The 26,842-nt window shown below is 54.1% G+C and overlaps 1 protein-coding gene across 4 annotated transcripts in view; it reads right to left on the bottom strand.

The window, feature by feature from the left end:
• The window catches only part of IFT140 (intraflagellar transport 140), a 71,903-nt gene that overhangs the window by 41,168 nt on the left and 3,893 nt on the right, over positions 1–26,842 (bottom strand). For 3 of the 4 annotated variants that reach the window (XM_059415721.1, XM_059415722.1, XM_059415720.1), the window contains exons 4-15: positions 24,991–25,212; positions 20,068–20,189; positions 19,746–19,888; positions 18,049–18,224; positions 17,312–17,403; positions 16,785–16,891; positions 15,973–16,118; positions 12,771–12,974; positions 12,583–12,655; positions 10,937–11,028; positions 3,721–3,848; positions 826–943 (exon numbers count right to left, since the gene is read on the bottom strand). In XM_059415721.1, coding sequence (XP_059271704.1) covers positions 826–943; positions 3,721–3,848; positions 10,937–11,028; positions 12,583–12,655; positions 12,771–12,974; positions 15,973–16,118; positions 16,785–16,891; positions 17,312–17,403; positions 18,049–18,224; positions 19,746–19,888; positions 20,068–20,189; positions 24,991–25,212 — 1,623 coding nt within the window. Of the gene's footprint in view, positions 1–825; positions 944–3,720; positions 3,849–10,936; positions 11,029–12,582; positions 12,656–12,770; positions 12,975–15,972; positions 16,119–16,784; positions 16,892–17,311; positions 17,404–18,048; positions 18,225–19,745; positions 19,889–20,067; positions 20,190–24,219; positions 24,317–24,990; positions 25,213–26,842 lie in introns of those variants that run through there. The other variant, XM_059415723.1, reaches the window with a different exon arrangement.

Here is a 26,842-nt window from a genome sequence, read left to right as displayed (position 1 = left end):
CCCAGCACCACGGAGATTGCACCCCATCCTGGGGTGCTTCCTCCCTTCCCCCCTGCACGCCCCGCTTCTGCTCTGGTGCACGTGTGCTCGGGCACAGCCATCCAGCTGCCCGCATCAGTGACTGTCCACCCGGGATGCAGTGACCGTTCTCCACGTGTCCGGTCTTGGTGCTCCAGCTGGCAGGGCTGCTCTTTTCCTCCTGAGATCCCCCATTTCCAGCCACACTGCCCTTCTGAGACTCAAGCTTGTCTTTACAGGCCCACTTGCTGCCCTCTGATGCCTCTAACTCGACAGAGACAGGACGTGCCATCAGCCCTGCAAAGGGGCGTCACTAGGTTCCCCTCCACCTCCACACTGCTGCGAGGGCTGGAACCAGCCGATCCCGACCCTCAGGACGGCTGCGGCAGGCCCCCAGGAAATGTGTGCACACCCCCACACTGAGAAGCAATCCGAGAAAGCTGCTTCCTCACTCTCCTGCCTCAGCCCTGTGCCAAGGCTGGCTCCTGCGTGGCAGCCCACCAACCGTGCCAGCCTCGGCCTTGCCCCTGCCATGGACTGTAGACCCTTGGCCAGGCCAGGCTCTGCCTCCCCCTTGTATTCTCCGTGCCTCTGTGCGGCGGGGTCACAGTCCTCAGGAAGCCTCCCGATTGGTGGCTTGCCCAGCACCACGTAGCAGGTTGACTCATTCTTAGATGGGTGTCTATTCAGCCATGGGGAGGGGCCGAGCTCTCCTGTTCAACCACTGGCTAGTACCCACGGTGCCCGGTCCATGAGGGCACCCAGTAACACGGAGGTCCTGGGACGGCCGCTGCCGATGCTGCCCACCTTGCTGAGGAGGATGCTGATCTTGCTGCTGCTGGCATTACACCTGAGTGAGGCCACGGCCACGGTGCCCGGGATCAGTGCCGTCAGGTTCTTGTCACCACAGTGCACCTTCGCCTCCCTGCAGGGGGGACACAAGGGTCTCAGGGCAAAGCACAAGCCCGCCCCTCAGCCATCCACCCTCCTCGCATGCGGGCAGCTCAGGGTGCCAGGACTGGCTCTTTGAGTGACTGGAAACCTTCATTCACAGAACTCGGGGCTCCTCGAAGGCCGAGGCGTGCTTGCTCTGGGGATCTGGACACCCGGGAAGGGGGCCAGCTCAGAAGACAGGGCGAACTTAAACTTTTAAAAAATATATTTTTAAAATTTTTAAAAAAATATTTTATTTATTTACTTGACAGACAGAGATCACAAGTAAGCAGAGAGGCAGGCAGAGAAAGAGGGGGAAGCACGCTCCCCGCTGAGCAGAGAGCCTGATGCGGGACTTGATCCCAGGACCCTGAGATCATGAACTGAGCTGAAGGCAGAGGTCCAACCCGCTGAACCACCCAGGCGCCCCTAAACTTTTTTAAATTTTTAAATTGAGGGGCACCTGGGTGTCTCAGTTGGGGAGGCATGTACCTTCCGTTCAGGTCATGATCCCAGGGTCCTGGGATCAAGCCCCACATTGGGCTCCCTGCTCCGCAGAGAAACCGCTTCTCTCTCTGCCTCTTCTGCTCAAGCTCCCCTCTCCCAAACAAATAAATAAATGAAATCTTTAAAACATAATAAAATAAAAATATATTATTATTTTAAAGATTTTATTTATTTAACACAGCAAGAGAGGGAATGTAAGTTGGGAAAGTGGAAGAGGGAGAAGCAGGCTTTGCACTGAGCAGGGAGCCCGACATAGAGCTCAATTCCAGGACACTGGGACCATGACCTGAGCCGAAGGCAGACGTTTATTGACTGAGCCACCTGGTCGCCCCTAAAATGAAATTTTTTAATTGAGGTATAATTGACAATAACATTGTATTACTTCCAGGTGTAAACATGATTCAAGATTTGTCTGGGTAAATTTTTAAAGTTCCTAGGTTTACTGAACAAATTAAATATACACCCTCCCCCACTCTTCTGACACAAAAAGCAGCTGCTCTTGTCCCCATTGGTCCTGCCAGAACTGGCTGTCGTTGGTGTGCTGCAGCGACAGGGGCACAGAGCTGCAAGTGAGCAGCCTGCATTAGCCGGTTCTAGCTGGTTGCTGCTCCAAGAAGTACTGGCTGGACAGCAGAGGCTCATCTCGATTGTTTTCACGGAAGTCCCACTTCCTCTGTGTTTCCCTAACATCCTCTGTCGTTGGAGCCCCTCAGGCCCCACATGACATTTCACAGTCCTGTCTCCTTTGGCTCTTCTGGGCTGGGACAGTTTCCCAGACCCCAGGCTCATGGGCACATTTCTTGCCTCAGTCCCATGATGTCTCTAAGGAGCCCGGTCCTCCTGTTGGAGGATGCCATGGAGACCCGCAGCTGGGTGCGCTTGCAACCTCTCAGCCACTGCACACGCCCAGGACATGCATGCGGACTGCCGGATGTAGGGGTATCTGACCCAACTGAGTCTGTCTTAAGCTAAACGTGACTTTCACTCAACCCATCACCATGCGGCTGCTCTCGCCTCCTCCCCCTGCTTACCTGTCACCTCCTCCCAACAGTGAAGTCCTGGCTCCCAAAACTTGCATTGGCTACCCAGTCCTTCGCCTCTGCACCCAAACGCCGGTGCGGGCTGGTCGTTCCACGGCCAGGGTCAGGGGAGGGTGCATTGCAGACTGCAAGGCAGCTCTGTGTGTGACTGTAGGCCAACAGTGTCAACAAGCCTCCGATCCCCAAAACAGGGAGACCATTTCTCATGTTTCTGGCACACTCGCAGTGTTCCTTCATGTCCTGTGTTCCATCCTGGGATTCCCGAAAAGATCTCTGAACTTGGCATACATTTTAGGCTCACTACATGATATAAGGTTCCACAGGCTCTGACAACCACATAGAAAATTTTTTACCACCTAAAAACTACCCTGTGCTCTACGTGCTCAACTGTCATCCTGTTTGCTCCCTCCCCCAGGATACAAAGACCAAGAATTTATGCCAAGGGGCGCCCGGGTGGCTCCATTGGTTAAGGGTCAGCTCAGGTCACAACCTCAGGGTCCTGAGACGGAGCCCCGCGTGCGGCTCCCTAGTCAGCATGCAGCTGCTTGGGATGCATGCTCTCCCTTGCCCTCTGCCCCTCCCCTCTTTTGCTTTCTCACTCTTTCTCCAATAAGTAGATAAATATTTTTTAAGAAGGATTTATGCCAAAACATAAGACGTTACAAAAAAATTCAGTCATGAAAAACAATTAGTGGAACAAGAGGGTGAGTTTCCAGCTCCTATTCATTTCTACACACCTCTCTGTCTCCTGACTGATTTTTAAAATGTGCGCAGGCATCCCCCACTTTAATGCACAACTTTTTTTTTTTTTTTTTAACAAAATGAAGTCTGTGACAAGCTGTGTTGAGCAAGTCAGTGCCATTTTTCCAACAGCATTTCCTCACTTGCTGCCTCTGTCACATCTCGGTCATGTCTGCATCAACTCGAACCTTCTCGTGATTCTTGGATTTGTTACGGTGACCTGTGATCCGTGCTGACAGTGTGTTGAGAGTGTGCATGACGGGTAGTGTGGTTTAGCAAAAACATAAATTTCTAATTAAGGCATGGGCATTTCTTTGACACAATGTTACTGTGCAGCAGAAATAAACACAACTTTTACATGTACTGGGAAACCAGAAAATTCCTCTCACTTACTTTATGGCCATATTTGCTCTACCACAGTGGTCTGAAACCGAACCATAGTACCTCCAAGTAGGCCTGTACTTTTAAACAAAAATTGTACCTTCGGGAAAGATCAAAGCTTTTGAAGTGAGCCAGGTCTGTCCCCACAACCAGGAAATTTCCACAGACGTCAAGGAAGCATGGGTTCCCCTCTGCCTCAGAGAATAGTAAGAGCTGTTTCACGGTCCCCTGAGAAAAAGGGAAGAATGAGGATTGAGGAAAGCAGCCTGTGCAGCCTCTCACGTCTGATCGTGAACATTACTCACAGGTGACCCTGTGCACCACACAGACACTCAGTGCTTACTGATGGCCCGGGTGCACCCAGTGCCTTGCAGATTCTAAGGCTACATGGGGAAGATCAGTGGTGTCCAGTGCTCACAGCTGCTAAAACCCTTGGAATTTCCCAGGATAAGGGCCACAGCAGTGTCTTCTGTTCTGTTACTAAAGGGGACTTTGGGTCTTCGCCCAAGCGCAGGGCAGCTGCCAAGACAATCAACCACCGATCAGATGGTTCAGCTCTTGGTCCCACTGCAACCTCCAGGGAGGGGACAGGTCACACCCAAGGTGACCAATCACCAATGGCCAATGATTTAGTCAATCATGACTACGCAATCAAGCTCCATGAAAACCCAAAAGGACTGGGTTCGGAAAGCTTCCAGGTAGCTAACCACCCAGAGGTGTTGGGGAATGGCACCTGGGAAGGACTGGGAGCTCTGTACCCTCCCCAGACCTTGCCCTGTGCCTTTCCTCCTTGGACTGTTGATCCATCTCCTTTATCCCATGCCTCAATAAACCAGTAAATGTGTCCCTGAGCAAGGTGAGCCACTCTGGCCCACTGGAAGAACCCGAGAAGGAGGGACCTTCCACTCTGCAGGCTGGATCAGAAGCACAGGACTGGGGACTGGCGTCTGGGGAGGGGGTGGGGGCGGTCAGGCGGGCTGAGCCCCTCACCTGTGGGGCTGACGCTGTCTCTGGGTGGATAGTGTCACAACTGAGGGGAATTCTGGGAATGCTGTGGTATCTGGGGAGCCCTGCCCCCACCACCCGGAACCGGCTCTGGGAACCTATGAGACTCCCTCCGTAAGTACCTGCCATTCACCTACTCACCAGTCCCCAACCATGGCCTCTGCCCTCTGCTCTGTGCCTGGCTCCAGGTCTCCACACCTCACTGGTGGCCCCCTAACTGACCTCACTGTGGGCCAGCACCCCCAGGCTTCCCCACTACACGGACACAAAAGTTATCTTCTAGGAGAAGATCACACAAAACCAAGAAACAAGCCAGAATGCTTGTGACCGTCACTCCAGGCTTCGCGACCCCCACTGTCTTCGAGGCGAGGGCCTTCAGTCCAGCCCGGTGGCCCTCCTGCCTCATCTCCCACCACCTCTGCTTCCACCACTGCCAGCCCCGTAAGTGAGCCCCCCCAGGGGGTGTCCAACAATCACTGCCTGAAAAGGCATCAAACTCCGGGGATGAGTGGAGCTCTACCTCCCTGCCTGGACAGAAGTCCCATTAGACGGCTGGAAGGTAAACAGCAGTCGTCTAGCATCGTCTCAGTGGAGCAGCAATAACCATGGTTTGTGTGTCTATGTCCTCAGGAGTGCCCTGCTCTGGAGAAGGGTCTGGAGACATGCGGTCCGGGCTCCCAAAACCCGAGAGTTACTGTTCGCTGCCGCACACACGCTGAACGGTTCAGTTAAAAAATTAACAAGACTTAACTCCAGGCCACTTGTTATCAGAGGCCCTCATGGCCAGACAACCAGGATGCACGGCCGCGACCATATTTCCCAGCAGGCAGCTCTTCCTTTCCGAGTAGGTCTGTCCTGCTTTCTCAGCGTGTTCAGATCCCGGTGAAAAGTAATAAAAGCAAACCTCATTTAAAATGAAAGAAGGTGGCCAGCAGGGGGCTATCTCGGCACCGCCACTCCGGGCCAGTTAACAGACCTAACAGGAGGAAGGAAGCTTTTCCTCCTGCCCCAGCAACAGCCCAGCCAGCGAGAAGCCACCATTCTTGGAAGTCCGGTGCACTCCAATGGACTTGTCCTTTACAACCGCCTCCCAGCTTCCCACGTCCCTCCTTGGGTTTCCAGGCTTGCCTGGTTAATTGTCCTTATTGGATGAGCCACTGTCCTCTTTCTTTTTTCCTTTTTCTTTTTATTTCAGTGTCCTTCTAAGCAAAGTCCTCAACTCACACTGGCAGACTCCGCAGTGCACCTCCCATCAAGATTCAAACGATCCCGCAAAATTTCTCCCCAGAAGAGCACCCTACAAATAAGGCCTGGCCTTCAAGACATCAGACCCATAACAGATTACACGGCTCAGGGACTAATTATCCCCTGCACTAGGCCCTGTAAGATGCCTGTTTGGCCTCTGAGAAAAACCTGTGGCTGGGGACGGAGGTCTGCTGAGGGCCTGTGAGCAGTGACTGTTATCCCTCAGCCCCCTTGTTCCAACGCTCCCGCACTCTGGGCGGCGGATCCGTGTGGAATCTTCAGCACAGCGGACCCCTGCTGCGCAGCTTCAGTGCTCCAGTTGGTAAGCACAGCCAGCAGTGTCCCGGTGTCTCTGCCAGCACCCCTCTTTTCACAAAGCTGGAAAGCCGATCTGGAAGACAGCTTTTTGCAGACTCTAGGTTGTGACAACGGGTGGAAGATTGTTCCCGCTGCACAAACCTGCACACAGGATACAACACGCACCCGTTCAGACTTCCGCCCTCAAAGAGACGAGTCTCCGGAGAAAATGTGCAGCGTGCTCAACCTCAGGCGCGGGGCTTTGCGCACCTGATCTCAGAACAAGGGCCATATCCGGACGCAAACGTAACTCCTCAGGACTGCTGAGCGCTGCCAGATCACCCTGGGCTCCCCAGAACAATTTACGGGCAACTCCTCTACCCCATGCTCATTTTCACAGCTTCTGATGATTTGTATTTGAAGGAAGACAATGGTTAAGTACCGTGCTGGGTCTGCTGGTGCCACTCCCTGTGAGGACATCGAGGCAGCACCTCCTTGCCAGTGACCGCTGCCCAACAGGCCACTGTGCACCCGTATTGGAGCCTGCACGTCAGCCGGGGCAAAGCTGAACGCATTTATACTGGCCATCGTAGGCCTCTGGGGTAGCCCACGATTTGGGGATATTAAGGAATCAACAAGGTTTCATTAGCTTCAAAGGGGATAAAATTTAAGATGACTCCTATATCCAAAATTTATTAGATGCCATACTTTATTTTTTTTTTTGAGAGAGAGCAGGGAGAAGGGCAGAGGGAGAGAGGGAATCTTTAAGCAGACTCTGTGCTAAGTGCAGAGCTCAGCATGGGGCTTGATCCCTCCACCCTGAGATCATAACCTGAACCGAGGTCATGGAGTTGGAAGCCTCACAGACTGCACCAGCCAGGTGCCCTCGAGGCTGCACTTTTGCCAGTGGCTCTGGCCATTAAGGTTCCTGGGCATTCAGGATTTGACTCTCTGGAGGCCAAAGAAAACCACAGTACTGATATTTCCACCAAAAATGCTGCTGTCATGGAGACTGATAGCTAGACTGCTGTCATTTTCCGAAGGGATATTCTTTCAAATGACAATTTAGAAAAACTGACCAAGAGATACCCAACAGTTGGCCCCAGAAAAGAAAGACAATGGCAGAAATCTAACAACTGTGAACTTAATAAGAAGAAAATTGTTTGGACCAAGTTATAATCTGGCTGCACCAGAAATGCCAACATCCCACTAATTACCACCCTGTGTATATTAAAACCACTGGTTTACTGACAAAATGATAGTGTTCATGAACAAACATGGCTGCGGAAATATTAATGAGTGCCCACCTCACTTGTCCTACCTGTCAAAAGTATAATCCAGAGACACCTATTGATACAAATGCATTTCATAGGGGCACATGGGTGGCTCAGTGGGTTAAGCCTCTGCCTTTGGCTCAGGTCATGATCTCAGGGTGCTGGGATCGAGTCCCGCATCGGGCTCTCTGCTCAGCGGGGAGCCTGCTTCCTCCTCTCTCTCTCTGCCTGCCTCTCCATCTACTTGTGATCTCTCTCTGTCAAATAAATAAAATCTTTAAAAAAAAAAAAATATGTCGACGCCCCACTTTTACTGCAGGCGGGTTTCCCCCCTTCTTCATGTTCTTCAGTATGTTTGTTTCATAATTACAACGCCAGCCACCACCGTACATCCAGCGCTGGTAATAAGTCGGCAAATGGTAAGCACATAATTTCGCCGGTGGGTGCAGAGGTTGAGTGGGCAGGGCAGAGCGGCCTGCAAACTGTGCATTCAGCACGCTGGTGGGCAGTACGGGCTCTCTGCTCAGCGGGGAGCCTGCTTCCTCCTCTCTCTCTCTGCCTGCCTCTCTACCTACTTGTGATCTCTCTCTGTCAAATAAATAAATAAAATCTTAAAAAAAAAAAAAAGAACTACCATCCAAAGTCATAGTGTCTGAATTCACGACTTTCTATCTGTATAACTGAGAATGCATCTGGTTCCACAGAGTTCTCTTGAAATAACAGTATGGTTTTAAGACGTCTTGGAAGTTCTGTTGTTTTGCGCAGAGTTTGCCATCTACTGCTTCCTTTCAACACCTGTGCTGATCCTGGCAAACGTGCTCAGCTCTCCCGGTGCGCTCTGGCAGCCGCCGCTCTGTTCTCCTGGCTGCAGCAGGCATACACGACTCCGGGCTTGATTCACAGACAGACCCTTTCTCACCTATGTCGCCTATACTAGAGTAAGGGCCAGGAAATATTTCGGTTGGCTACCCTCACATCTGGCTCTGGTCCATCACACAATTATCATGTTACTTACTGTTCTATGCCATTATTTTAAGGTGTGAATTTTGTTATCTCTTCAAACTTTAAAATAAAAATGACGTCCTCAACAAGGAGATGCTCTCTAAGGCTTGCAGCATTGGAAAGATACACATTTTCAGTTGGACTACCTGAGATTTTTCTCTCTCCTGACCCTCGTTGTTACTCGAATCTGGCCCTAAGTGGTCTGGATCAAGTTATGCGCTTCGCCTAAGAAGCAGACATGACAACATGGAAGAGTCCTTCCCGGCACTGAGGGACAACGCCACTAAGTATGGAAAACCTGATTTATCAGTGATGCTTTCAAAGAATGATCTCGGTCAAAAAGGGGAAATGGGAAACTTAACAAAAAGAAACCTCATTTAGAAAGCGGAGCCAGGAGGCCAGCAGGGGGCACGCTCAGCACCATCACGCCTAGCTGGGCACCAACCCAGCAGGCAGAGACCCCCTGCCATGCAAGTGGGCGCAGCGGCTGGACCTCTGGCCCATCAGGGGTTTGAGCTGCGCTGTCCATTCACACGCTTACTCGCAGACGTTCTTTCTGGATACAGTGCAGGACTGTAAAGGTAGTTAGTTCTCTTCCCTGTGATTTTTCTTTCCCCCAGTTTTGTTGTCATCAGAGCGCGATACAGACTATAAGGAACGGATGAAACGTGCACTCCCCGGCTGCGCTGTCTATAGAGTCCAGTCACCAGATTTTCGGGAGTCCAGTTCCACATGGAGTTTTGACTGCACGAGGGTCAGCACCCCTGCTTCCGAGTTGTTCAAGGCTCACCGGCACTCTCCCAGTAGGAGGAAGGAAGGGGTGCTCCTCCCCCCGCAGCAGCCCAGCCGGCGAGAAGCCAGTAGGCCTGCAGCACCCAGCTTGCTCCAGCGGACCTTCCATTCACAGCAGCTCATACGCCCCCACAGAAGAGTGCCTCTCCTGGGTCCTGCAGGCTTGGGGTGATTTTGCTGTAGCTTGCTGGGAAGTGGTCCCCTGGGGGAAGGTGTGGTGGGGGGCAGCGGGGGTAGGCTGCTGGGCCCTGGAGGTTCTCGACCTATTGGAGGTGGCTCGTCCCAGACTGCAATTCTCCCCTACTCCCGGATAAACCCACTGTTGCTGGTACAATAGCTGGCAGCTTCCCACTTAAGGTTCACGGGCCGCTTCCCCGGTGCTTGTCCGCCCCCTGACCCTTCAGGGCCTGCAGGTCGCCTTGCTCACAGAAATGCGCCCTTCCTGGGTCGTTAACACGGCCCCTCCCGGCCTTGGGGATATGTCCCCAGCAGACTTTCCTGACAACTGTCAGCAGCAGCGGGCTTCGGCCTCCTTCCCTCCAGCTCCCCTCCCACCTCCCATAGGCCAAGGACCAGCAGCCTAGCCCCCTGCCCCCCAGTGCCTTCCCCCAAGGTGCCGCTTCCCCACATGAGGCCTCTACTCCAGGGCCTCCCCCAGTCGCACCTCCGACCCATTATGAGGCCTACCAGGAAGAACCCCAGGGAAGGACAAGGACACGGTGTGTGCGTACGGCAGCCTCCAGAAACCGAACGCTGGATCCTAGCGAACAACTCAGAGACAGACAAAGCAGGGCATAGAGACCTGAAACCAGGGCTGTGAAGGTCTTCCCGACCTTGACACAGAGCACTGCTGCATGTACCGGGTTGGGTGGTGGCCCCCAAGAGCTACAGCCACCTACAACTTGTGACTGTGACCTTATTTGGAAAAGAGGTCTTGGCGGATGTAATTAAGGTTCTCAAGGGGAGATTATTCTGGATGAGGACGGCCTTAAATGCATGGACAAGTGTCCTTACAGAAAACCAGACAAACACCCAAGGAGCACGCCGGGTTATCGCAGAGGCAAAGACAGAACGATGGCCAGAGGCTGGAGAACCTGAGATGGATGCACCCTCAAAACCTCAGGAGCCAGCCCTGCCCACACCTGGATTTTGCACTTCTGATCTCCTAAACCATGAGAATATAAATTTGTATTGCTTGAAGGCCCCCATCTGTGGTACTTCGTTACGGCAGGCTCAGGAAAGTAATGCAGCCTGTCAGCCCCCCAGTTGCAGGGTCAGGGATGCTTGCTGGCGGGGGCCTCCCACTCCATGCTACCGGGGGAGCGAGGCTGCGTTCAAGCCGATCACCTGCAAGGCCCACGCTCCTCTCCCACCAGGGCTCACCCTCAGACTCATGCAGGGAAAGGCCTGTCCTGAGCTCATGGACACTGGGGATGGGCATTGACTCCAGCAAACACGCCTCCCCTCTTCCAAACGGAGCACACAACACCCAGTGATTGTCCTCCTCACTGTGCGAGGCCCGGCCGCCTCCCGACCTCGCAGGGGCCGGAAGCCGGTGCACCCGCTGGCCCAGAGCCCTGGGGGACCAGCAAGCAGCTGGCGGGGGGCTGTGAGTAAGTCAGTAAGCGGCTCTGGCTCGGTTTAGAAACGGACTTTAGGGCTCTTCTCTCCAAGCCCACTCGCCCCAGAGCAGCGATTTACCTGCCAGGTTCGAACTTGAACTCGGTTTGGCTCCACGGTGTACACATTGTCCTCATACATGGCTAACACAGGAGACTCGCACAGGAAGGTTCCTAGCACGAGAGAGAAACGTGATGTGGCAGCGGCCCGTCTCTCCACGTGTGCTCAGATGGTGTCGTGAGGGCTGCGTTTCCTGAGTCCCATAGATGAGGAGAGCGAGGCCCCGAGGCACAGGGATGGCACGCAGGCCCAGGGCAGGTAGAGGGATGCGGCCCCAGGCTCCCTGGCCCGGTCATGAGCCGCCTCTCCCATCTGACTAGCACTGCATGTGCGGTCTGGGGCAGCATAGGTTTTTAGGGGGGCCTCTGGAGGTCACCAGCCCTAGCCTCTGTCCCTAGATGGGTTCTTATCCAGCCAGGGAGACAATCACACACACGACAGGAAGCACCCTAGCACCCGCTGTGCTGTCTTACTGAGGGGACAAGAACTTCAGCCTGGCCCTGGGGGTCCACACTGGGCGAGGAAACATTAATCATGGGCATAATACAAGGCGGAGCAAGAAACATGGGACAAGAAAACTTTAGGCAATGAAGTGTAAGAGGATAAAAGGAGGGACGATGGGGCGATGGGTGACAACCAGTGGAGAAACAGCCCCCGGGAGGCAAGGGGTTCTCTGACAAACCCACAATGGGAGCCCTTCAGGGCACATGATGACTGGGCCTGCGGAGTCAGTGTGGGAAAACAGAAGAACTGTACAGAAGGATTGCTGGCAAGGGCGTGTCCAGGGGGTCATTACAGTAAGCTGCATGAGACCCCCGGAGCTATCAGGCTCTGGTCCCTGGAACCTGTGAATGCTAGTATATGGCCAAAGATGGGCAGGTCTTGAGATGGGGGATTGTCCTGGATTACTCAGGTGGGCCCTAAATGCAATCGTGAGTGCTCCTATAAGAGGGAGGTGGACAAGACAGGAACAAGGTGATAGGGAGGTAGATACCAGAACAATGCAACCTGGCCAAGGATGGCCACTGCACACAGAGAGAGGCAAGGGACAGGTTTCCCAGAGCTCAAGAGGCAGAGCAGCCTGTCGAAGCCTTGATCTGGCCTAGGAAACCAGAGTGTGAACTTCTGACCTCTACAGCTGTGAGATAGCAAACATCTGTCCGGTTTGTGGCCACTGATCCAGCAGCCCCCAGTCACTCCCCCAGGAGTGTGCTGAAGAGGGTGGGTCACGGTGGCCCACTGGGACAGGAGACGGAGGTTGACGGGGCACCTCTAGAGATCTGTCCTCAAACTTCCAGACAGAGGCTGGCCTTGGTCAAGATGCCGTGGGGTTCACTGCTCTGTCTGGCCTGGAACCAGTTCAGAAGCTGGGTGTGTACCAGCCTCCTTCCCTGAAAACTACTGTGGAGGGTTAATGCCCCTTTAGCCTTATTTCCCAGCTGTTTCATTGTCCAAGCGCCCAGGAGGGCTTCTCAGCCACCGTGGCTGGCCCCAGTAGGGTGATGCCCAGCAGGATGGGGCCGGAGCACAGGCATAAGGACTGACACAAGGGGCTCCTGGTGGCCCTGTGCCAGGCCCCTGCCCCCACCGCAGGCACCAACACCCCCGCAGATGGTCAGAAGACAAAACAGGTGCTGTGAGCCCCTCCCGCGGGATAAGACTCCCACCTGCAGTCCGTAACGTGGCTCCAGAAGGCTCGAAGACCACCACCTGTTTCCCATTCCAGACAGCAATGGCATCCTTAAAGGAATCATAGAAATTAAAAAGCAACCTGCCGCGTGCCCCCCTTACCACCCCAAACGACCCAGACAACCAGCCAGGCCTTTTGTCAAGCCCAGGCCACCCTCACAGTCACCTTGGTGGCGAACGCCCCGCTGACGTGCGTGTCTGTGCGCAGGCTATGCGTCACCCCCGTGGACAGGAAGGACACGCTGAGTAAGCTTGGGGACATCTGCACCACGGCCACTTGCTGGTGGAAGTGTGAGGACATGGCCTGCTCGCGGAGGATCACCACGGAGCTGATGTTGTTCACGGCCAGGAGGTTCTTCCGGGAGCCCCACTGCGTTCCGCCAGACACAGAGACAGGAGGAAGAGCAGGAGGCAGGGGCAGGCCGGAAAGTGAGATACACACAGGTGTCCGTCAGCCACCGTCCTAGCGCTGCTCCTTCTCGTTGTGTAAATGAATGTAAAAACTTACAAGCATAAAGTATGCACTTTACCGAAATTCTAAAATACAGACACCCAAGTGGTATGCAACCGGCAGATGCTGATACATCTGCTCTGAGTAGCAGTTAACTTCGGGATGTTTATGTTTTATAAGTGGACAGCGAGTTGACAGGATGTACCGAACTGCCCGGCTCCCCCAGGTGATGTGCAATGCCACTTTCATAATTCCACGTCAAACTCCCCCATCTATCTCCGTCTGCTCTGGGGTTTCCGACTCCAATCCATGGGTACGTTTAGCCATTCCTGAGTGAGCATGCACTGTTTTACTTGCTATAGGGTCGAGACATATTCTCTATATTCTGGTTTGGGATACAGAAGTGTTCTGATTTCCTATACATTTTTTCCTCAGCCATGTGTCCTCCCAGAAGACTTTATTTTGTTGAATTCTCTCAGGAAAAAAAAAAAAAGTCATTATTTTTACCGGCTGTAGACGAGATCTCTATGCTCACTTGGGAAGGAGTAACACGTGTAGCACTAAGGTGTCTCTTAGGGAGCACATACGTGCCATCACGTACCCGGCTCCTCTTTCACATCCTTTAGGGTAATTTGTGTGGCTCTTCCTATTACTTCAAACCCGAGAAAGCCGTACTTTCTCTGCAGATCTGATGATATTCGGTGCTATTTTTTAGTCACTTATTTGAACTAATTAAGATATGTAACTCACTAACTCGTCCAGAACTGAGATACGGAGCTAAAGGTGCCCCCTACAGTGCTCTCTGGTGCCCTCAATGATTTCCTAGGTACGGCTCCCTTTTAGGACTCCTTTCAGGACTCGTGGGATTAGGCGGATTCGGTCTGGGAGGGTTACACACAGCAGGTCTGAGAGAGCCGCCTGGATGGCAGGGCAGAGGCCCGAACAGACAGAACTGGGGGAAAGTACGAGGAAACAGCCATCTAGTGCTCTGGAAATCAGGCGTGAGGCAAATGAAGCAACACTTACCCAGGAAAACCTGCTAAATCTGGTAAGAACAGCAGTGCCCGTGGCACCGGAGCCTCTAGGCCCCTGCCTCCAGCCTCCCAACTCAGCCTGCAGGAGCTCCCCCTGGGCAGGCGTGGCCAAGAGCTCTGCTCCCTGTCTAGCACCCAGCTCGGGGTACAGCCTCTCACTCCCCCAACTCCACGTTGCGAGGGTGGGGTCCCTCAGCCTCATGCGGTGCCTGAGAACGCCGGGCCCGCATGCCCAGGCCCCCGCCGGCTCACGCTACACAGGCTCCGAGAGGCGGCCACCACTCCGAAGCTCTGGAGCAGTGATTCAGACCTTTTCCCCCAAGGGGTGAGGCAGTCCATAGGAAGAGAGAGCTCTGATGGGCTCCCCAAAGGAAGTGACTTCGTTTGAAACACAATGTGGGTAAGTCCAAGCCTAAGGATGCTCTGGAAGAGAGTGGGGCTCTTGAAGAGAGCGTCAGGAGGAGGCGGAAGCTTTCTGAGAGCTATAAGCTCAACGGCAGGCCTGACCATGGACCAGAGGGAACTGGAGAAGGACATACTTAGTTGGAGCCTTCCCGCGTCAAAACCAACCTTAAACACAGAGCTCTAAGACCACGCTTGTCCAAATCTGACAGGACTGGACTGTGGGGCAAGCAAATTCCTGGGTCACTGCAGAAAACAACAGGGCCATCGAGCTGGGGGAGGCTGACCCACAGAGGCAGAAAGCTCACCAGGTCAGAGAGAAGACAGTCAGGGAGCCCTGGAGCCACTGCTGCCTCTGGGGACCACCCACATGCCCGAGGCCGGCCCTCCGAGAAGTGATGTCAGAGGCTTCCCACCACAGGGGAGAGAGACGCCACTGCAGTGCTCCAGCCGGTAAGCACATAAGCCAACAAGGCCACAAGCCCTAGAGGCGAGTGCAGCAAGAGGGTCACTATCACAGACTTGACACAATTTTTTACCTCAAGGGTCCGGTTTTCAACAAAAAAATCAGAGCCAGGGAAAACAGGGGAGTATGATATAAACCCAGGAGGAGAAATCAAGTCAGAGAAATGGCCCAGAAGGCCGAGATGTCAGAGCCAACAGTTGAAGCCTTCACAGTAGCCACTACAAACACATTCAAAGGAAGGAACAGAAGGAGTGACACAGTAACTCCCCAAATACAGACCATCACCGGCGAAACAGAATTTATAGATAAAAAAGCATATGCTCAAGAGAAATGACATCATATATCCACACAGAAACATGTGGCCGAATGTTCACAGCAGCAGGGTTCACAAAAGTCCAAATGTGGAAACAACCCAAGCATCCGTGGATAGAGGGCAGGACAGTGGAGGGTGGCCAGCCCCTGCCCCGGGAGTGGCTCCGCCGCAAAAGCAAGGCAGTATTGTCAGGCGTGGCCACACGGGTGGAAAACACGATGTCAGGGACGGAGGCCAGACACAGAAAGCTACAGGTTTACGCTTCCATCTCTACAATGTGCCCACAGCAGGCAAATCCACAGAGACAGAAAGTAGAGGAGCGTCTGCGCAGAGGAGCGGGGAGCGGAGCAACTGCGGACATGCACAGGCCTTCGTTCCGGGTGTGGACAGTGGTCTAAGAGGTTGGTGATGGGTGCAAAACCATGACTATACAAAAGAAACACTGGTTTGCTACAGATCTCGATAAAGCTGCTCTTGGGGTAGACAGAGAGGGGCCAGAGATAAAGGGATGGGTATGTACACGCCCACAATCCCAGACCCGCAAGTCTGAAAGCCCAAAGGCCTTTCGAACTATGTTATTGTTATTTGTGTATAGTCTTTAGCATACCTGACAGAAACTGACAAAAACAGGTCAAAGCTCATCACGTCCTCCACTTTTGTAGGGCAGAGGGTGAGAGTGCCCAGTACCCTGGTGGCTCGTACCTTTATCTGCGTGATGTTGCCTTCGAGCTCAGTGGGGGTCTGAAGGGTCCACCTGTCCTTGCCCTCTGCCTCTCGGCTGCTCTGAGGGCCTAGCAGTTTTCTCCACATGGTTACTCGCCCTTTATCGGTCCCCGCTGCCAGAAGACCTAGGGGTAAAAACAAGGATCCCAGGACTTAAGTTGAAGGGTTAAAAATAGTAGGAATCTCTTCCCTGACCGTGACTCTCAAATATCTGGGCATCAGCTTTCCGCCCAGGGGCCTCCAACTCCACATCTGCTCCCATCTGGGCAGAGAGCGAGTGTGCGTGTGCTGGGCGCACGAGTGCATCTCTCCGTCTCCCACGAGAGCAGGGGGCCTGTCTGCCTGTCCAGCGCGGCTTCCCCAGGGCTAGACTGGCACTCAGCTCTCAGCAGGCACAAAATAAAAGGTGCTCTGGCTCATCTCCTGTTTCTGTCCTCCGTGTGTGTGTGTGTGTGTGTGTGTGTGTTTGTGTACATGCACGCACGTCTGCATATAGGCCATACACATGTATTTTTAATGTTCCCACGTTTTCTCACAGCTTCAGGTGGAACGGAGGTGGGCTGCGCGCAGCCAGCTCGCTCACCCTGTTGAGCAAACCCCTTGGCCTTCGCATGTGCAAGCAAAACTTTACTGTCACTTTCTCGTCCCCGAGTGACTCTTTCAAGTGACGGACAGTCACCACCAATTCGTCATTCCTTGAAGAGCTGCGATCACGTCATCATTTGGAAGCCCCAGACCGAGGCACGAGGCTGCGTCCCTCCCTCTCCCATGCTGGCTCCGAGAAGGCTCACCCTTGGCTTTACAGTAAGAAACACAGTTTATATTTTCAGCTTTTTCGAAACCGGACTTCTCCTCTGGACTCAGCACGTAATTCTCTCCACCTTCTAAGTCCCAGAATCTACAATGAAAGGAAGAAGGCTCCCTTCAGGGGCTGCGTCCGTGCACTGCCCTCGGCCCCGAGGGTCATGAAGGGACTCCGACCACACGCAGTGACACGGGGCACCCCCACACAGGACACGGGACTGAAGCAGCTGGAAAAGCAGACACACCACAACACGATTCCGCTGACACCAAGCTCAGAACACCAGGCAGAGACTCCGCAGGCAACCATCGGGCATCAAGGAGCCCGCCCTGGGGGGCCACGTGGGTGCGGGGCGGGTGGGCTATTGCTTTTCCCTCCCAGAGCCCGCTACACAGGCGTATCCAGTTTACGGACATTCGTCATGATCTCTACTTTTCTGCCTGTACGTCACCCTCCAATAAGAACACTGCTCCAGAGAGACTGAGTCCAATCGTCAGTGCTGCGGGCCGCTCTTACCTGAGAACGGGCTCCCCCACGGCGGTCACAAGCACGCTGCCTTCAATCAGGGCGATGTCTGCCCGGTGACCTGTCTTCCCACTCAACTTGACCTAGTAACGAGAAACAATCCAATAGTGGCACGTGGCTGTCACCAGCCCGGGGCCTCTGGTGTGCGGCAGCCTGTGGGGGCGGAACGCGCCAGCTGGGCAGGTGCAGGTGTGGACATGTGGGCAGGTGGCTGTGACCCTGCAGGACTGCTCTCTGCTGTGCCTAAGTGACTGATGATGGCTGCCGCGTGCAGGGTGCCCGGTGTGTGCATTTCTAGACTGACCGGTTCAGCCCTGACCACACACTGTCGAGCAGCTGTGAGGAGCCTGTTCTGCAGACAGCAGACCTGCCAGGGCCCCCCTAGCCGGTGAGTGGCTCAAGGGAATCTATCTGCCACTATTGTGCCAGGCGTGGGTGCGTGACTGGGTAAACACCGGCTTACAAAAACTCAGCTCTGTCGTCTTCAAGAGCATCTTCAGGGGAAGTTCAGAATTCTGAGTCATACTGGGTGGACAGGCTGTAAAAGCTTGCCGGGCGAGGGGGTGCAGCCCTGAGCGGGCCCACACTCTCCCGCCCCATCCGATGACACCTGCAAAGCTCCTGGGAACCGAGTCATGAAGGCAATGCTAAGGGACAGCTCTGGCGGCGTGGGGAAGTCAGGTAAGGCCTGGGCCGGGCCGCAACCTGCCGCCTGCCGTGCCACCTACCTTCATCACTTCCTCTGCTTCGCCCTCGGGCCTCACCGCATACAGGGACAGCAGCAGGTTCTGCGTGACCACCACTAGGGCCTCCTTTTTCTCGATGTAGAAGAGAGTCTGGACAGAGCTGTCTGTGGAAGCCACCCGGGTGGTCTTGCCTTTCTCATCCACATAGTGCACCGTCCCTAAGGGCAAAGGGGTCAGTCCGGGCAGCAGCGTGGTCGCCAGCAGCCACGCAAATCTACTTAGGGACATTTGCAAAATAAACATTTTGTTATAAACATTCACAAATAAAACATTTAAAAACACCTGCACAGAACCTGCCCAGGCCATCTCTGACGTAAGCTCCATCTTTCCAGCCACACTGGCCTACCCATTCACCCCGCTGTGCTTCCGTATGAGGCACAGCAACCAGCCGCACACAACAGCCCTGAGCTCTGGCCCTCCTGCAGCCGCTGCTCTGTCCCCTCTGTTACACATGTCCTAGCGGCCCCATTCTCCTGTCTGCACTCTCGGCCTCTGCGGGCACTCGTCCCGGCCCTGCCTGCCAGCCCCTCCTCGCCCTCCAGGTTCCCTTCAGGCCTCTGAGTCCGTGGGGTCTCTACTGTGAGTGCCCATAAGGAGACGCATTTCTGCTGCTCTCGGGAGCCTCCTCATCCCCCTGGTCTCCTCTCATCTGTTTCCAAGGAATACGTGACTCCCATTTAACTGGCAGGTTCAAGGTTGTGTAGAGGCCTGTGGTCGACACGACATGACCATGCCGGCACTGCCTCTATTCAGCGAGCCTCGGTGGCAGGCCCGGCAACACACTCACACGTGCTTACTCAGCTGACACGTCCCGTGAGCTCACGGGCAGAGGTCTGACGAGACGGGGTAATCTGCCCCTGAAGCCCACAGCTGCTGCGGGAGGGATGGGACGGACCCCTCCAGAACCAGGCTTGTCCCCACCGCACACCCATCTGCCGGGCCGCAGCCCACACCATCTTCTCGGTGCCTTGCCAAGGGGCCCTTGCACTAGCATCTTCTTCCCCACGCCACCCAAGGCTCTGTGCCACTCCTGTCCCCAGGGACTGCCTTGCAGTCCCCTCCATCAGCTGTCTCTACCCCTCCAGAAACACACAGTATCTCCATTTTTAAAATGACAAAGGCCCAGTAGCTTCTAGCCATGGTCTGCTCCCTTGTTCCCACCCAGGGTGAGAGGCGGGGTGGCGCATCCTCCAGGAGCTCGGCACCTTCGAGAGCCTCGCTAGCTTGCTCTTGCTCCCAGCTCAATGCTGGCCCGTGCAGAGGGCTGGCTGGTGCCGTGGGCTAGAGGCAAAGCCCGCGCCCATCCTGCCCTGTCACACTCCCTTCGCAGAGCTCAGCCAAAGAATGACAGAGAAGGGTGCCCCCCGATCGCACAGAGTGGACTGTGGGAGCGTGGCCCCATGCACGCTGCCTGGAGGTGCACGTGGGAGCAGCTGAGGGGCACGGCTGGCACAGGACCCCTCGTGGGAGCCCTCCCAACACAAGCACTGCTGATCCAGCTCTAGGGGGACAAAGAGAGGCCCTCCTCTGACCACTGGGTAAGTCACCGCCAAGAGCAACGGACGCGTCACTCTAAAATGGGGCCCCACACAGCCTATTTTATACATCATCTCTTTAAAAACCTTACCAGAACCCCTAAAAGGTTTCAAAGTCCTAGAGTCCCCACCTAAGTTTCTCACCATCCATCAAGCTGACAAAGAAGGATAGTCCCTCTTGAGATCCCATTTTCAGGAGACTTCCAAAGCCACTTTTCCTCCAGTTAAACATGTCCAGGGCTCTCTCATCACCGCTCACAGCCGCCTTCGCCAACTGAACGAGGTCCCTTTGAAAGGCAGAGATGACGGGAAGTCAGGATTCCTTACAGGAAGATGTTTCTTCCGGGCAGGTGTGGTCACTACAGACATGCCCGGGGCAGCTGGGGCTGTGACCCATCAGGAGGAGCCGCCCGGGACCAGCCCCTGGGGATATAGAGACAAGGCCTCCCTTTGAGCTCCTACTTACTCGCCAGGAGGGGGGACCCGGAAGATGCAGTGAGTTAGGGGTTTCCCGTGATCGTGTTTCAGCAGCGGCGTCCCTTGCACTCGACCCCTTTGGTCCAACCTCCACAAGAGCAGGACACCGAGCTGGAAAACCCAACACCAGGCGGAGGAGACACATTCTTACAGGGTGACCAGGGAAGGCAAGAGTTATGCTGTGCCACAGATCACACACGGGTTCCTTTTAAACTCAACTACACAACGACAACACGTGTACTGGCAAGTACAAATAATTAAAAAATCTCTCGCAAAGAAACCAGAAGCCGTCCCGTGTACCCTTCAGCCTGAGACAACAACGATCATGAACCGGTTTTTAAAACGTGATTATAGGGGCACCTCTCTAGCTCAGTGGGTTAAGCCTCGGCCTTCAGCTCAGGTCATGATCCCAGGGTCCTGGGATAGAGCCCTGTATCGGGCTGTCTGCTCCGCGGGGAGCCTACTTCCCCCCACCATTGCTTGCCATCTTTCTGTCAAATAAACAAAAATCTTTATTAAAAAAACCCCAAAACGTGATTTTAGAATAGATTCAGATTTACCAAAAGTGGCAAGTCATTCAGAGAAGTCCCATTCTCTACCTCGAGTTTCTCCGACCGGCAGGTGGTATGAGCAGTGAGCAGCTCTCAGAGTTAACGGGCTCAAATGACAGAGCGTGTTAGCCAGAGTCGTGCTTTGTTCACGTTTCTTTAACTCCTTGCTGATGCCTGCTTTCTGTCCCCGGATCCCCTCCAGGTGCCACAGGACATTTGGGTGTCACGTCCCCTCAGGCTCCTCTGGGCTGGGATAGCGTCTCTGACTCTCCGGCTTTGAGGAGGACCAGTCAGGGATGCTGTGGGATGTCCCTGTGCGGGGACTTGGTTGATGCTCTTCTCATGACTGGACTGGGCCATGGGTTTGGGGAGAAGGCCACGGAGCCCACGTGGCCTCGTCACAGTGTGGCTTGTCAGGGTGGGTGACGCCGACGTGACTCGCCTGTGCAGCTACTGCCCCTCCGCTCCCGGCCGAGGTCCTGTCTGTGACCTTGTCCCCTCCTCCTCTCGGCCCCATTCTGGTTGGAAGGAGGTCACCTCCTCGAGCAAGAACCATCCACATAAATCATTTGGGGGGGCCTCAGCACACAAGATTTCTCTTCTCTGAGATTTCTCCTAATTACCATAAATCATAGGGCTACACTACCACTGAGATCATGGCCGTTGACTTTCAACCCCAGGTTACGATCCAGCCCCACTTTGTGTATTTTGATGTCCCAGCTTTGGCCCCTGGGGGGGTCTTTCGTTAGCTCCCGTGTCCCTCTGACATACCCCGTACTGTGGGTTTCATGAGCACTTCCTTTCTTTCTGACGACAGATTCTCTGGGCTCACTGTCCATCCCTGGTTCTAGAATGAGCCATCCCTCCAAGGAGCCCTGACTGCTGTTACGGGAGGAAACCCCAGGAAACCAGCCTCTGGGTGCCAGGTGTACTCTAGGCTCAGCCTTTACTCACCAGGGTCTCAAATTGTGGGGACCACCCAGCGCTAGAGGTCATGGTGGGGAAATGGCACCCCAGAAACAGTCCGGAGGCCTCTGGCCGGGATATAAGCCAGGCTTTGCTGCAGGCCGCCACCTCTATCTGAGTCTGTTTGCAAAGAGGCTCTTTGCTGTGAGGCCCAAGGTGCGCCTCCTGCCCGAGGTCAGCCCACACTCTCCCTCCTGCCCTTCGCTCCATCAGCAGGGCTTATCCGATGCCTGCAGGCAGGCTGGGGAGCACCCCTTCATCGTAAACAGGATGTGCTGACCAGATACGGACGACCCTGAACAACTCGGGTCTGAACTGCGCGGGTCTGCATTCGTGCGGTTTCTGTGGACGGATCCGGTAGCCTGCCGTAAACGTACTTGCGCCTCCTCGTGACTTTCTTGACACTTTCTTTATCCTAACCTACAAGAACAGTATGTAACACACACAACCTGCAAAACGTGTGTTAATTGACCATGTTAGTGGCAAAGCTCCCGGTCAACAGTGGGCTATCGGTAGGTAAGTTTTCGGGGAGTCAAAGTCATATGCGGATTTGTGACTGGGAGGAGTTTGAGGTCTCTAACCCCCAAGTTGTCCGAGAATCAACTGTACTGTCGGCCTTACCAAGCAACGTGTACAATAAATCTCTTAGAAAAGTTACAAGGAGTCAAATGTGTTCTCCCTCCCTCCCTGTGTTTCTAGACAACACCCAGGGGTTAGATTGGAGGCAAACCCTGAGCACTCCCACCCCTCTTCAAACTTCATCCAGCACAAGTTTATACAATCAGCCTCAGATGAGGTATCTATAGGCAAGAAACAAGAGATTCACGCCAAGTCAATGTTTCCTGCAAAGTCAACGTTTCCTGTGCACTACAGTAACACGCTAGGCTCTACACCACTGTAATTGAAAAGAAGTGGATGTTTGGTCATTCAGGCGACCAAACCTACAAATCTTCACCACTGGTTCATGGCTCACAGCTGCTAAAACCTTTGGAATTTCCCAGGATAAGGGCGACAGAAGTGTCTTCTGTTCTGTTACCAAAGGGGACTTTGGATCTTCCCCCAAGCCCGGGGCAGCAGCCAGGACAACCAACCACCGATCGGATGGCTCAACTTTCGGTCCCACCCCAACCTCCAGGGAGGGGACAGATCACTCCCCAAGGTTGAATCAATCACCAATGGCCAATGATTTAGTCACAACTATGCAATCAAGCTCCATAAAAACCCAAAAGGACTGGGTTCGAAAAGCTTCCGGGTAGCTGATCACTTGGGGGTGTGGGGTGAATGATGCCTGGGGAGGACTGGCACCTCCCCAGACCTCGCCCTGTGTCTCTCCTCATCTGGCTGTTGATTCATCTCCTTATACCCCTCAATAAACTGGTAACATGAGCTGCTCTAGCTGACTGGGAGAGCCCAAGGAGGAGGGACCCTCTTTTGTGCAGCCTGTGGGCAGATGCACAGGACTGGGGACTGGCATCTGGGGTGGGGCTGAGACACTAATCCATGGGACCTGACATGGTCTCTGGCTGGACCGTGTCAGAACTAAGCTGAATTATGGGCACCCTGTGGTATCTGAGGACCCCCACCGGCCACCACACCAGAACTGGCTCTGGGAACCCAAGCAGTTCTGCAGTAGTTCACACTGGAATTGTCCAGAGTGGTCTAGCCCTGCACTGGGTGAGCTGACGCTCCCATCCCGCTCTGTGAGTGCACAGGGAAGTGAGACCCGGTCCACGCAGAGTTTTTGCCTTCATTTACCAATGGAGCTTCTTCTGTTGGACACTTGGGGCAGCATCTGCCCAGTGCCCCTTGTCCAGGGCTCTCCCACTTCCCTGGGCACTGCTGACTACTGTCCATGTGGTTACTGGGCCCGAGCTGGACTTGGGACAGAGAAGGAAGGGCAGTAGCCCCTGGGCATAGCGGGGGGGTGAATGCCTTAGCTCCCAGCACCTAGGGGTGCTGCCTTGTGAATAGGGAGGCACGGGAGAAAGAGATGGCTGTGGCAGAAGGGGCACTCTACAAGGAGATGTGTGTCCACTGGCACACATCTTGGTCTAGACATCCCGAAGCCAGCTGTCCTCCTGTTCCGGGGACCATGGGACACTCCAACGGCTTCAGATTAAGTGTCCCTTCTTACTTCCGATAGTCTGGGTTGGTTTCACCGGTAACCAAGCCCACCCTAACCAAAACAGTCTCTGGTGGGAGACAGAAGACCGTTGGCCAATGCTGGTAAGGACGGCTCTCAGCGGCACAGCAGTCCGAAGGCTCACTCATTCCGTACTTGTTTCCCTACTTGAGCCCGTTATTCAATCAGACCAGCACTACTGTAGGTTTTCTTGGAAGGATCAAGATTTCTGTCCTTAAATATGTTGACTCAGAAAGCTTTGACAGTACAGATCTGGGTTTCCTTGAATGCCTGGGGAAATCTGTTTTGTTAGTTGTTTCTTAATATACTCAAAAGGACGATGAGAGTTGATGATTGGGAGTTCCTCTGTTCCTACAAGGGATCTGCCAATCCCTTCCATGGCAGGGAGAGTGGAAAGATCACTGAGGAACTAGAAGTCTGAGGGCAGCGCAATGTCATTAGGTAGAAACTGAATTGAGAAACAAGAAAAATCTATGGGCACCTGGGGGCCTCAGTCTGTTAAGCATCTGCCTTCGGATCAGGTCATGATCTCAGGGTCCCACTCAGCAGGGCGTCCACTTCTCCCTCTCCTTCTGCCCCTCCCTCCACTTGCGTACTCTCTCTTTCACCTGCTCCCGCTCTCTGTATCTCAGATAAATAAAATCTAAAAAAAAAAGAAGAAAAATCTAGAAGAAAGGGAAACAAATCAACACCAAAATGGGCAAGTGATTTGATCAGAAAAGGATACACATAATTGGCCCCTCTAAGGAACAGTTCCGTTTAATAGCAAGAGAAGTGCTAAGTGGAACACTGCCGACACCCCACTTTTCTCAGCAAAATTCTGAATTTGGATCCAGCTGTCGGGGTTTGGGGCAGGCTGGCATGTTTGCGGGGGCCGGCACCAGCCCCACGAAGGGAGGCTCGGGCACCCGCCACAGATGCTCATGCCCTGGGACCCAGGCGCCCCACCTACAAGACCCTCCCCAAACTTTTGCACATGCAGAACAACAGAAGCGCAAGCTTCCGCACCTCTGTCTGTTTAGGGGAAGACTGGAAAGCCCCGAAGCACTTACCAGCAGGGGCCGCTGAAGGACGTGGTGACAGGCTCCCGCCCCCCTTCCCACAACAACAAAATGTCTCCAAATTCTCCCAGAGTCCGCCAACTACGTGTTTCTACAACTCTGGTCTTTAACGCCCTTCCCAACATGTACCCCAAAGGGCACTGAGAGGCAAAGGCAGGGATCTGAAGTCAGTGCCCACCAAGTCTGCTCACCCTGTCCCCGGACACGAGGCAGTTCCCGCTGGGGCTCCACTCGAGGACGGTAACGTCGGAGGTGTGCGTGGGGGGCACCGCGTGCTGCTCCCTGTCCTGCTTGTTCAACACCGTCACTTCTCCGGTCTCCCACCCGGCAGCGAGCACCAGGCGCGTCGGGTGCCAGCACAGGCAAGTGACCCGAAAGGACCTCTCGACGTGAGTATCGGGCACATGCTCGCCCTGCAACAGGCAAGAAGCAAATTCCACATTACGAAGAGACACAGCGATTCTAGGGACTTCTGGCTAATCACTGACACGGAGATCAGCCAGAAAATAAAAAGAGCCGTTTATTAAAGAAATGTCTTCCTTGATTTTCAGAGAAACACCAAGCTTCCTCTCAGCTGCGCTACGAAAACACACAGTTAACACTCAACCGAGCACGCCGGGCAGCTTATCCCAGCGGTCGACCTCATGCTCACAACTGCTTGGTTGCCGGCTAGCATTTTCACGAGTGCCCATACGACTCCATTTACAAAAACAAGCAGTGGGCCAAGAGGTCAAGTTTGCTGACCCCAAGGTTCTCTAAGCAGCCTTTGGGGTGACCCCAAGAGTCTTTTCAGGGTCTGCAAGGCCCAAGTTATTTTCAGCACCCCCTCACCTCCAGACTTTCCCGAGAGACTTCATGAAAATGAGTAACTGTGCAGAGAGCAGGACATCAGAAAAGGACCTGAGAGCATGCAGATGTCAGTGTGACCACAGCTGCTTTACTGAAGTGGCAGGGGTGGCAACGGCACTTGCAGAGGGTTAAGGACTGGGAAGGAAAATCTGATTTTCTTCTTGAAGCACGAGGTGTGTCCTGCACTGAGGAAGGGGTGGAGTGGGCGGGACATGAGAAGTTGGAGGGGCTTCTACGAAGCTTCCAGTAGGGCTGGAATGGTGCCCCCTGAAAAAGGGATGCTGAAGTCCTAGGGTGCTAGGTGGCACAGTCAGTTAAGCGTCCGACTTGGTTTGGGTTCAGGTCATAGATCGAGCCCTGCGTCAGGCTCTGTGGTCAGTGGGGTGTCTGCTTGGGAGTCTCTCTCCCTCCTCCCCTCCTGCTCATGCGCATGTGCTCTCTCTCTAAATTAATTTAATTTAAAAAAGCACAAAACCATGAAGTCCTAACCTGGTGCCTGTGATACAACCTTATTTGGAAATAGAGTCTCTGCAGATGATCAGGTTAGGAAGAGGTCATTGGAATGGGCCCGAATCTGATGGCTGGCGCCCTTATAACAGGAGGAAAGAGACACGGACACACAGAAGAGGCACATGTGACAACAGAAGTGGTGCAGTGATGCAAGTACAAGCCGAGGACTGCCGAGGATTGCCAGAAGCCACCAGAAACCAGAGCCAAGCCTGGCACAGGCCCACCCCAGAGCGCTCAGATACACCATGGCCCCGAGGAGCCCTGATTTCAGACTTCTGGCCTCCAGAATGGTGAGAGGATACGTTTCTGTTTTAAGCCACTTGGCCTTTGGCCATGTGTTACAGCAGGCACAGGACACTAGCGGTTTCCCATGGCCAGTGTGGCTAGCAGGAGGCTGGACCAGGGAGCACAGACGGCGCAGTGTGCAGGGGCCATTTCTGGTTGGAGGTGTGGGTTGATCGTGGAATCGGTTTTATATCCCTAAATATGTCCCCAAACCGAAGTAGCGGGGCTGAATTCGCCACATCACAGGGCTCTTGTAATAGCAGAATCTGCACCTTAGGAAGAAGTGATCCATGTAAGATACACACACCCCACTGCCCCACGACACAGGCACACCACATACCACACACGTACTGCGTACAAAACTCATAGCTCCTACCATACACCACACTCACAACACAC

Source organism: Mustela nigripes, chromosome 11, assembly GCF_022355385.1.
Source record: "Mustela nigripes isolate SB6536 chromosome 11, MUSNIG.SB6536, whole genome shotgun sequence".
Lineage (NCBI taxonomy): Eukaryota > Metazoa > Chordata > Mammalia > Carnivora > Mustelidae > Mustela > Mustela nigripes.
The sequence above is the reverse complement of the archived record's forward strand: the minus strand, read 5'-3'. Positions and strand labels throughout refer to the sequence as shown.